At 37.4% G+C, this 12,072-nt stretch overlaps 1 protein-coding gene across 1 annotated transcript; it reads right to left on the bottom strand.

Moving 5' to 3' along the window:
• Positions 1-586: 586 nt before the first annotated feature.
• Positions 587-9,294, bottom strand: nmur3 (neuromedin U receptor 3). Its single transcript, XM_085160646.1, has 3 exons — positions 8,737-9,294; positions 6,573-7,506; positions 587-3,234 (listed from the first exon to the last, which is right to left on the bottom strand). The coding sequence occupies exons 1-3, from the start codon at positions 8,749-8,751 to the stop codon at positions 2,804-2,806; spliced, it is 1,380 nt and encodes a 459-aa protein (XP_085016772.1). The 5' UTR covers positions 8,752-9,294; the 3' UTR covers positions 587-2,803.
• Between the last annotated feature and the right edge of the window lie 2,778 nt (positions 9,295-12,072).

Here is a 12,072-nt window from a genome sequence, read left to right as displayed (position 1 = left end):
TGAGAACTAAATTCACACTGTGGTGAGAGTGCTTGTGTTTTTTTTCCTGTGCTTCATTTGAATTTCACATCGTAGTGTCTTTCTTTTCATGAGTTTTCATCAGACAGAACTGGAGAACAGCTCTTATTGTGGCCATTTACATGAATAGTTACATTCATTCTATATTCAACTCTTAAACTGTGATTTTAAGAAATATATCACTCATACATATTCATCTTTCTCTGGAAAACAGAGTGTTTGTGTTACTTTACTCATGGCAGGTAGAAGTAGAACATTTAAATGGCAAACTGGAATGTCACCTATTAAATAGGTATATTGCCACAGATTTGAAACTGCTGGGTTAAAAGCAACAAACAAGCACCGACGTGTCACTAAGGTACAAATTGTTTTTGCTCCACAATAACAGGCGATTAAGGACAGGAACACTTCTGGGTGCCTGCGTGACTCTTTTCTGTATAATCCCTGAAAATGGACTCATTCATACCGACCTCTAACACAAATATGAATATGAATACTCCACTCCAAATGCTGCGAGAAGATAACACATTCAAGAGGACAAAAGTAACGTATAATGTAAAGGCCGATATTTTGTTTTGTATTAGACAGCATGTCTGAGAATTTTATGGAAATGAAATCTGTACTGAAAATGTTGTTTAGTGTTCAAGCATCCAGTCCAATGAGTGAAAGTGAGTGAATGTGAATGCAAATCTCCCTACTGTATCCATTTCATCCTGCTGTGGCTTGCAGAACTGCCATTCTGCTATTCAATTCAATGTTGTTGCAGCTGATGGATTAAAGCTTATTCTGATCAATAGTGGAACGCATAAAATATAATTTGACTCATGCAGTTTAGTGGAAAATTAAAACAAAAAACAAAAAAACAAAACACCTATTATACCATGCATCAATTCTCAACCATTGCTCAAAGGATTGGCCAATATGCTAAAAATTCTCAACTATAATAACAGCTGTCAGTATATTTAGAGGTGTGTGTGTGTATGTGCATGTATGGAGGGCCCCTGCTTCAACAGTAATCACTCATAACAAAAAAGCGCAGAAAACCACCTGCTGGAAAGCCAACAGCGAGGCCAATGGGCCTAAAAGAGAGAACTGGTTCAAGGATACCTAAATAATAAGCAAAAAGGTAAGAATAACATATTCTATTGCTAAGTCAGGTGGGTATACAGCCTGTAATATGTGGTGGGATTGGTGAAGACTACCACATATTTAGGCCAGCAACACAAGGGCAGTAGGACAACTTACTAGTGACTCTAAAGACACAATACATTCAACCAGTCAATCTGTCCTAGCTTATTATTTTGGTTCAAACCACACTAGGTCTATAAACTCTTGTGGAAAAAGAAATTTCATAATGCAATCACGGTGATGAATAAACTCTTCAGTTTCATGGTTCCGTAATCAAAATAACAGCACTCTAATAATGTGTTGCCAGCATTTACACAGTTCAAACATGTGACAGCTATGTATAGACTGCTTAATATTTATTTTGCTTTTGAATTAGCCATTGCACAATAGCCATAATCAGTTTTCATTTTTGCAATCACAGTGAACAACAGCTTACTGGCTGGCCATGCAACAAGAGAAAAAAAAACCCAAAAACATTAGCAACAGCTCACAATAAATTATCACATTCTTTGTCCCACTGAAACACAGAGACATATACTACTTCTTTTTGCAAATTAGCATCACGTTAATTTTCAGGTACAACATATCAGTTACAACATGTAATCATTTGGCTCAGATTGATCTGATTTTCCACTTTCCGACATAAGGCATACAGCAGTTAAAAAATAAGACAGCAGGTAAAATGTGCAGGCACTGTTGTCAAAAATGATTCAAAGCTTCAAACAAAGGATAAATAATCATTTTACATCCAAGCTTTTTAGTGACATGTAATAAGTTTAAAAAAATAGCAAAACATACTGGAAAATATGCTTATCCACATCCTTTGCTAGGATTATATGAGAATATCCACAATACTACTGCTAAATATGATACTGGAGCTACAGGAAAGCTAAGCAACTAAAGACTGTAAATCTAGGGGGACGGTTAGCTTGGCTCTCAAAGATTTAAAAAACAAATATATGCCCTTTACCCTTACAATGTATTTTTAAGGGTATCTTGATATTTTAAGAAAGGGGGGTCTCCTAAAAAACTACTCTTCTCCAGTGAAATCTGTGCTCTCCAAGCCAATCAGCCAGTAGTTCCTATTATCTATCCTCACTGTCACTGTGCCCTTTAGGCATTGCTTCTCCCTATCTCAATCTCAGACTGGTTCTTCAGTGAATCTCATCTTCATGGTGTTCATCAAACATTTTTTTTCCTCCACCATCACTAAACATCAGGGGGTCCAGTCCCAGTCCCCAATAACATCATGCTCCATCAGCCTAACTGCCAAAAATTCATACATTTCCAGTGTCATGATTTTGCAGTAGATTTTGTTATTTTTCTTCTCTTTGCACTAAAATACAACACAAAAGCAACTTTTGGATTTACATGGCTCATCAACTAGAACCTTTTTTACTTTTGAGATGAGCCGATGTTAATAAAAGGGTCAGAGACAAGCAGACGAGACAGTTTCATTACATTATGACACAGACTACTTGTCCTCATTTGTTTCAAGTCTCAGTTCTAAGCTAACCTCATTTTCTTCTGGTAGTATTCATCATACAGCATCATGTCAGCAAATTCTGGAAACAAATAAACCTAAGATCCAAAATGTTAACCTGTCAGTTTACAATTTTTCTGCACCAGATGCTTTCTAGCTTGTTCAAATAAAATGTCAGAATACAGAGGTCTTGCACGTTGTGTCTGTACAAGCACATGTGAGGATTTCAGTGTCCATACTCAGTGTCATGTTAGGAGACAGCAAAGGAATGAAAGCATTAGAGTCCTTCCCCTCGGCCTGACCCCTTGAACTTGCAACAGAGGGATCCAGCAAAATTTTAGGAAAAGGAGGGGAGTCTCTGACAGAGTTATTGTCCTCCCCCTGGGAACAAACAAGTTCTCGAAAACACTCTCTGAACCGCGTGGAGAGCAGGCTGTAGATGATAGGGTTGACTGCAGAGCTGAGGTAGAAGAAGACGCCCGACAGGATGTGGACATATTGATAAATGTTGTGCATCAAGTCGGTCCACTGGCTGATAGAGCTCCACAGGACACGCTCGATGTGAAAGGGTGCCCAGCAGACTCCAAACACTGCCACCACGATTGCTAGAGAGAAAGATGATGAATACATTTATTTTTGCAGAACAGATTTGAATGTTAAAATTAAACTTTTTGGCTTGTGGTCCTTTATAAAAATCCACTCTACGGTTTGTGAGTTCTTATCAATTGTTAGCGATCCAGCCATAAAATGATTTGTCTCCTCAACTTTATTTGAAAGCCTGCTTAAACAAACTGAGACAAACGTTTCTAAAAGGAGTACACAGGTTTGTGGAGAATTTCTTCTTCTTCTTCTCATTTTCATTTAAAACAGCTGTATATGGATGGACTAGAGTTAGGTGTCCTGGTGTGTTCAGTCAGTGTCATGCTATTGCACATCAGTCTGACCACATCAGTCTTACTATGCTTATGCAATGGACCTATATGCTCATATTTTCTTACCATGTTTGTTTTAAACATCCATAAAGGACAAAAGACAGCTTGTGTCAACAGCTTTGAAAAAATGACAGCGTTTAATGCTCCAGGAATGAGAATGAGGTCGTAAGAAAGACGGATAAACAGCTGTATTCATGACCTTTGTGGTAATTGTGAAGTAATTTAGAGTTAAGTTAGATTGCTTATTGATGCCCTTAAGGCAAATGAGTCAAGAGATTCTTAAAAATGGAAATGAAGCATATCATTATCCTTTAACTGAAGTTCTCGTTTAGCAAATGCTGCACTTCAGCAACCACAATATATCAAAGACATAGATTGTAGACTCCTAACAGAGTCTACCATCTTGGCTTACAGATAAGACTAGAAACCAATTCAAACAGGTATTATAAGTCTTATCAATTTTAGGGTTTAATGACTGTTCTTAGCCCAATGTAAATGCTTCATTCTGTGCAACAAACAATGTTCAGCATTTTTTGATGATGGAGCACAAATACATTCCTCGCCAAATAATCTAGGCATAATGCTCTCAGGGGTTCTCCCTGCAGGAGGTCCAGCAGGCACAGGCAGCGTTTGGCTTTTTATGATCGTGGGCATATGGCATCAAGCTTTGTTTGGGGTCACTCATTACACTGCCAAGATATTTACATTTATAAATATGGCATTTAGCACTTGGTTTTGTTCTTTCTTTCCCAGACTACAGCGATTCGCATAGTGCATTTTAACTTTTTCATTTGTCTAAAGCTTCATGGTTAGGACAAAATGCTGCATTTTACAGTTTTTTAAAGAATCATATTTATATTCTATATCATCTTGTTCTAGCTCTTCATTAAAGATATATTTATCCTGGGTGAAATACTCAGACCGTGAAACCATATTTTTCTCTGTGCAGTTTTTGCATAATTGTTACGTGTGTGTTTTACTAAGTCAAGGCTGATGTGTTTGATGTGTTTAGAAACTTTATCTTTACTGTAATATAAGAGAAACTTTGGTAACAAAGTTTGGCTGAACAGCATGAATTGACAACAGGAATTGTTGTCAAGAACACAGGGTATATGTGTGAAGATGTTCAGTATGAAAATACAGCTTGATGACCAATAAGTAGCTTTCAGCTTGCTGCGCTTTTAGTTGTTGATAGTGAGTGGAAATCAATTAAAGAGCTTTTATCGAGTTAGCTGCTCATAGATGCAAATGTTAAACCTTTTTAAAAACTAAAATATGCATGTCATTTTTCCTGAAAGTCATTGTATTGCAGCTACTTTACATGGGAAACACACGTTAAAAACAAAACCAATGTTATTTTACTATAAATTACTATTTGACTAGAAGAACAAGATAAGGAGGATGATGACAGAAGCAGTCTGATCAACTGTGCAAATCAAAACAATCACAATCTTTTTGTTCATACATTTCATATTTATTCTTTTTAATTAAAATTTTATCACCCATTCTCCAGAACAGATGACATTCCTGATAAAGGAATCCACCTGCAGTGAAACCAGAAAGCATCCCTCAAACCTCTTGTGAATTTATCAATATTTCTAAAAGATCTTCAGTTGGGATTCTTTTAAGAAAAACATAATTTAAAGGTCCCCTGTGATGTTTTAGACAGCTATGGATTTATTTGTTTTTGCACCTGTTTTCTGTATCTCTCATGCAGTTGCACAGAACATAACTGCACAGAGAGATGTGTTGCACGGAGCCAACAAAGGCAGAGGAAACTAGCTGTTATGCTTTAGAAGAAAAGGCCATGCGTTCAGCACTTCCATTAAGCCTCATGAATTTACATTTCACACCTTAGAGAGTAACATTTAACATAAACACAACTTTTATTCGTTTTGAAGAAAACTCCACAAGTTTCCTGCAATTTATTTGGCTTTTAGAGCTCTGGGAAAAATAACTCTCAGACGGAATGTGCTACATATGAGGTAAATATCTTCTTGTAATATGCAGCTCTACAGATGCAAAGATAAGAATAAAGAAATGTCTTTATTTTTAAGTGTTGCTGGTATTTTGTATGCAGCTGGGGCAGTTAGATGTTTTTTTGTTGTTATGATGGCTATAAATTTGGTTATATACTTTTATTTAACTCGCAAATATCAGCACGGATATCAAAAAGTACAGAAAAGGTCAGGGTATAAGTTCATTTTTCAGCGTTTCATTAAATAAATCACCGGTGTGTTAGCTAAAGAAGCAGTTTACAATTCACCTTTAGGCCTTGAAATATTAGATATTTGTGACTCAGGGTGCAATATCAGTTAGAAATTAATGATATATGGGGGGGTGGGGGGGGGGAGCTTGTTTGCTTGTTGACGGTTTTTAAATAAAAACATAACAAAAAAGTAACGACCAATTTCTATACTGTGAAATTATGACTGGCTGTACAAATACAATGAGAATAGCATCACCAACATCCACTCTAAACTCCTGAGAGGAGCTATGACAAGAGCTTAAATGCAGACATTTCCTGTGACATTACCACTATCACTCTGATAATTATGTTCATAATGGATATTCGGATAATTTACTCTTTGCAATAATTACCAGTTGGTTCAGAAAATAGGTTTTCAAATTGACTCCTAATGCTATTTTTTGCCAGTTATTATTTTTGCCATTCGTAGTGTGAGAATCTTTAGATGGTGGATGTAATGGGAAATTCCTCAATGTCAAAAAACAAATAGCTGCAGCAAAAGGGTCTTGCTTTTGCTGTAGCTCTTTGTTGTCAAGTTGCAGAATTAGGAGATGCGACTGAAAAGGAAGCCCTTCGGAATCTTAATGATCCATCCAAACTGCTGATAATCCTGTGTCATTATTTACTCTCTGTTTTCGTCATGTTTTGTCTATGGGATCATGCCTTGGCAGTGACAATACAGATTAGAGGAGATATGCTTTCAAGTCAGAGCAGCATGACAGAGCAATGCTTGCCTTTTGAAGAGAGAGAGAAAAAAACTCACAGAGCATTTTGATGACCTGTCTCCTTCGGCCATTCTCCACTCTCATCTTCCTTCGAGTGCTGCAACAGTTCTTTCCCAGGTTCCCACTGGACTGCCGCCTTTCTCTCCCCAAATGAAGGCCCATGACTAAGTACAGCATGCTAATAACCATCATGGGTATAAAATAGAAGCAGACAGTTGTGATTTGCATGACCAGGTTATAGATCCACAAAGGTTTCAGCACAGTGCAAATAGCTGACTCCTCCATTCTCTCTGGCAGGTAGAAGATGCCGTGCAGTGAGGTGTTGGGGATGGCACAGATCATCGAAACCACCCACACAATGGTGATGACCCGTTTAGCGTGCTGGTTAGTCGACAGGTATCGTGTTTTGAGTGGATATACCACAGCTATGTACCTCTCCACACTCAGAGCTGTAACGTTAAGGATGGAGGCAAAGCACACAGTTTCAAACAGGAACGTTTTGAAGTAGCAGCCACCCTCACCAAAGGGGAATGGATAGTTCTGCCACAGGTCATAAATCTCCAAGGGCATCCCAAACAAAAGCACGAGAAGATCCGATACAGCCAGGCTCACAAGGTAAAAGTTTGTAGGATTACGCATTTTTTTGTGCTTTGCAATCACTGCACATGTGAGCAGATTTCCAGACAAGCCAATGAGAAAGATGAGAAGGTAAACACTGGTCACTGGGAAGAAAAAGGGAGAGCGTTTCGGACCTAGGATTTCAAAGAGGTTGACCTCTGTGAACTGGTTGTTAGTATAATTCCCAGAGGCGTTGACAGGAATGCTGATATTGTGGAGCAGTTTTGATAAGGATAAGTTTAAAGAGGATCCCTGCAAAAAGAGGTCCATTGTTGAGAGGAAGGCTGGAGGAACAAATGAAGGTGTCAAAACATCCTCTGCTGGTTTCTTGGGGTATTCAGTGCTGGGGTGTTGCTATTAAAAGAAAATTAAGAAGATAAAACAGACAGTGCCATGATCAGAAGAGGGGTTTTTTTTTTTTTCTGTTTAGCATCTCTTTGATGCTGCTTATTGGGGTCAAACTTAAGCTTAATATTTCTTCATCTTGTTTAATGAATAACTTCTCGACGAATGCATAAATTCACACAACATGAGACCTAATTTTATCTAACAAACATTTCCATTTCGCCTCAGAGAACCTCAAGGGACCATCAGTTTGAATCAAAACTTCATCAGATTAAAGTCAATTAGATGACAACAGCAGCATTTTTTTTTCATTCTTGGTGGGAAAACTATTAACCTAATGCAGTTTCTGTTTCGCTCATGCATTTTCTATTATTCTCTTATTTTCCCTGTATCTCTCGGTTTTTGGCATCCTTTATGTCTAAAACAAACCACAGATGTTTCTTAAGATGCATCAGGCAGTGTGTGAACCAAGATTTTTCAGTGAATAAACTAATTAGTGTGATGATGTCAGTGGCGTATAATTCCAAACAAATAAAGGAAGCTTTAAGCTTGTTAACTAGGTATGACACATCCTTGTTTGTATTTGCATCATTTTGCTAAAAGAGACTTTTTTGTTTCTATTTTAAATAGAATTGAAATCCCACAGACTTATAGAAAAAGAAAATTTTCTGTCATTTCTGCATAGGTGGAAAAAAATCATACATTTTTTACAGATTGCAGATTCCCTCGTGGACAGGAGATCATTGCTTTTAGTGGCAAAATAATATTACTAAACTCTTTCTCATCAGCTGATGACTGTTTGGGATAATTATCACTACACACACTGCACTGAGAGATGCTAATGACTTCATCTCAAAGGTTAATTATGTGGCCAAATCTCATGTGTTACTCGGCAACTCCAAGGTTATTGGACTAATATGATATCAACAGCATTATGAGAATTAACGTTAAATAGAGTTGAACATTATATTTATCTGACATGTCCATTAGGAAATATAACCAGCCTGCAGTTAACAAAAGATTCCAGTGACATTGTGTTAAATGTTTTTAAATCGTATTGCAAAATCGTTTGTTAATAATTGGATATTTAAGTTGAACGGACTTAATTGTGCATTTTAAAATACTTACAAGCACTAGTGAAAAAAAAAATCAAAAGCAGACTAGATGCAGACAACCAACTAAACAGTTTCCCAAAAACTAAAACAGCAGTTCAATGTAAAAGTAGAAATAAATTCTCACCTTGATTCTGCTCATCTGCAAGTCGTTTCTGACTATCCGCTCTCTGTGCGTTCATGATTGAGAATGACGAATCAAATAGCGCAAAAACGAAGCAAATTGAAATATAGATATATATATATATATACATATATCAGCCTAATGCTGAATGAAAAGTTGTTTGACACGCTTCTGGTCGGTGGTTGAGGGGAAAGGAGATACTTGGAGGATCCACAGGGGAGGGGACTATAAATGCGCTGCAGCCACGTTCCCATCACACAGAGAGAAAGGGAGGGAGGGAGAAAGAGAGAGCGGGGGATCATACATCTGCTTAATTTATTTATTTAGGTTAGCCTATTAGGGTTGAATCATAAAGGGCGTGCGTAAGCTTTCATTCATAAAAAAAACGCCAAGAAAGGGGCTGATCTATAATTTTACACTTAATAATCCAGCCACTGGAAGTAATAATCTATAGCACTCTATGGCATTAGAATTAAGAAATATAACTGTTAAAGGTTGCTTCTGTTTTTGCACTTAAGGGTTAACGGTGTATGTTTTTTTGAGACAGCAGAGGGGGTTGTTTCAGCAGGAACAATTATGTTTCAGGATTGCGTCAGTGAGTCTATGGATTGCATATAATTGAAATTTCTGCATAATGGTCCACTGTAAAGAGATGAGTTAGCATAAAGCTCCAAGCAGATACAAATGATTCCTTCTATCATAGAGGGCTGCATAAATAAGGAACAAAAAAGTGAGAGCCAGTGAAAATGATAATAGTTCATGTTTCCTTATTGTCATTCAACTCTGCCCACTTTAAGGAAAGCCAGTACATGAGGCTAGAAATGATAACAATAATAGTAATAAAAATCATAGTTAAAATGTAAAAATACTAAAGAAATCAGGTTGTTTAACTTTGTCTCATGAAACTAAGAAAATCATTTGATTTGTTGTCTTTGTTAGGTAAAAACTTGAATTAATGTGGATGCAAGAGCCAATAAATATCTCACTGGGGCTTATCCAAGCTGTGTTAGTGCATCTGTACATGTGTTCTGGACTTGATTTATTTTCCATGGTTTAGAACTATGTGAGGGGTTTCAGCTGGCAAGCTCAGTTTGGAGTTCCTCATTCAGAAGTGCAGTCACATCTTTTTCTTTTCTCTCAGTGTTCCTCTATGCTCACCAGCTGTAATGTAAACCCGAGGCACATTCTTCTTATAGCTCACCTAATTTACTATTACACAAGCCATCCCTCATGGAATGTGCAGCTTTTTTTTTTACTGAAGCACAGGTGTGAGTTGAAGAAGCAAATCAAAGTAGAACTAGATTTGGATCCAGTTTCGTATTCACATGCTATAAAACTTGTTAGCCTCCATCAGTCAATGGGGACAGAACGCTGTCTGACATTGGATAAAAGTCAGGCCATTACAGAGCTAACATGGAAAGATAGTCAACCATTCATGCTCACAACTATACCTACAGCCAATTTGTAATCAGCATACATATATTTGGACAGAAGGAGGAAGCTAAAGCAACCCAAAAACAGAGGGCGAGTACATGCTTATATGGTAGTGACTTGTCTGCTGTGGAGCATTCCCGTCTTTATCCTTATTTTTGACTCTAGTGGCGATCATCATTTTCGTTTTAATGCACAGCAAGATGTTGTATTTAATAGCACCTGAAACTACCAGTTGAGACCTTAAAGTAATACACAAAATTGAGGTCATAGACAAGCGTGGAAAAGTGTGATTTTCTCTGTAGATTTCTATTCAGACATACGTTTTTTCATAACCCAAAGAGTTTCCATTAGAAAAAATAGAGGTTTAAAGCACTTTTTGCACTGGTTTCAATCTTCAGACCCCAAAGCTTTATACATAACATCTGTGATCCAGTGAGATGACATTTTCCTGTGAGATGAACTTAAATTGAAACAGAGAGAGGATCTGTGTGCTTATATCAAAGCTAGATTTAAATAGAAGCCTACATAACTTACTGTAACGTTTTTAAATCTTATTTCTAACATTTTTTCTTTAACTCTTACTGTGAAAATAGAATTTAATCATGTGTAAAGGTATAAATCTTTGCAGCTCCTTTACTCCTTTATTTTGTTACACATATTTATTAGTTTGTTAGTTTGTCTCTACTTTTAAGATTAGGCTTAAAACCTTCCTTTTTGCTAAAGCATATAGTTAGGGCTGGACCAGGTGACCCTGAATCCTCCCTTAGTTATGCTGCAATAGATGTAGGCTGCCGGGGGATTCCCATGATGCATTGAGTTTTTCCTTTCCAGTCACCTTTCTCACTCACTATGTATTAACAGACCTCTCTGTATTGAATCGTATCTGTTATTAATCTCTGTCTCTCTTCCACAGCATGTCTTTATCCTGTCTTCCTTCTCTCACCCCAACCGGTCGCAGCAGATGGCCGCCCCTCCCTGAGCCTGGTTCTGCCGGAGGTTTCTTCCTGTTAAAAGGGAGTTTTTCCTTCCCACTGTCGCCAAAGTGCTTGCTCATAGGGGGTCATATGATTGTTGGGCTTTTCTCTGTATCTATGAAGCGCCTTGAGGCGACATTTGTTGTGATTTGGCGCTATATAAATAAAATTGAATTGAATTGAATTGAAAGTTAGCACCCCATGAACAGCTTTGCTTTTCTAAAATAAACACTTAGACGAACTAATTTTTTTTTTTTTTTTTTTGTGGTCATGAAAATCACCTATAAAAATAACAACTGACCTGGCTTAATTTTCATGGGGACATGCCACTCTACTGTTTTTATGTTGCTAGGCCTATGTTTATACCTCGGTGAAGACTGAGTTGTTTGTCCTGTGGTCAAACTGTGTGGAAGTACAAAATATTTAAAAGCATGTCGGGCAGAATTTTAAGTGCCTGTGGGTAAAATACTTTCCTCAGCGCATCTAACAGAAGTGCATCTGAAAATTAGGTTTCAAATAGTGTCTGGAAGATACTGTGTGCTTTGCAGTATCTAATTTTCATTCTCACACTCCTGACTTATTTGTAATGTGGCTGTAATTAAATAAATCTGCATAATTAAATCTGTATGTGTGATGTTTAGTGATTTATAAGTTATTACTAAACCCATCTGTCTGGTTGAGTTTTGTGTACAACTAAAATTTTGTGGAGACTTCCTGTTTTTATGATGATGAGTAACGTGAGGCAGGTGGTAATGCTGACACAAACCCAAGGATCCATCACACAGTAATCACCAGCAGACCAAAGCTGAAAATAAGCAAGACAAAACACAAACTACAGAGGAGAGCAGACAACAATGCTTCAACAATGTTGAGGTCTGGACTCTGGGCCAGATATGCAGATATGCAGTCTGCTGTGGCTGCTTTTAAGACT

The sequence above is a fragment of the Neolamprologus multifasciatus genome, chromosome 5 (genome assembly GCF_963576455.1).
Source record: "Neolamprologus multifasciatus chromosome 5, fNeoMul1.2, whole genome shotgun sequence".
Taxonomy (NCBI): domain Eukaryota; kingdom Metazoa; phylum Chordata; class Actinopteri; order Cichliformes; family Cichlidae; genus Neolamprologus; species Neolamprologus multifasciatus.
This window is presented reverse-complemented; position numbering and strand designations above follow the sequence as displayed.

Coding starts and splice junctions, on each gene's coding strand:
- nmur3 (XM_085160646.1), bottom strand. Junction 3,235..6,572: donor ACAGGTCATCAAAATGCTCT/GTGAGTTTTTTT, acceptor CTTTCTCTCTAG/CAATCGTGGTGGCAGTGTTT.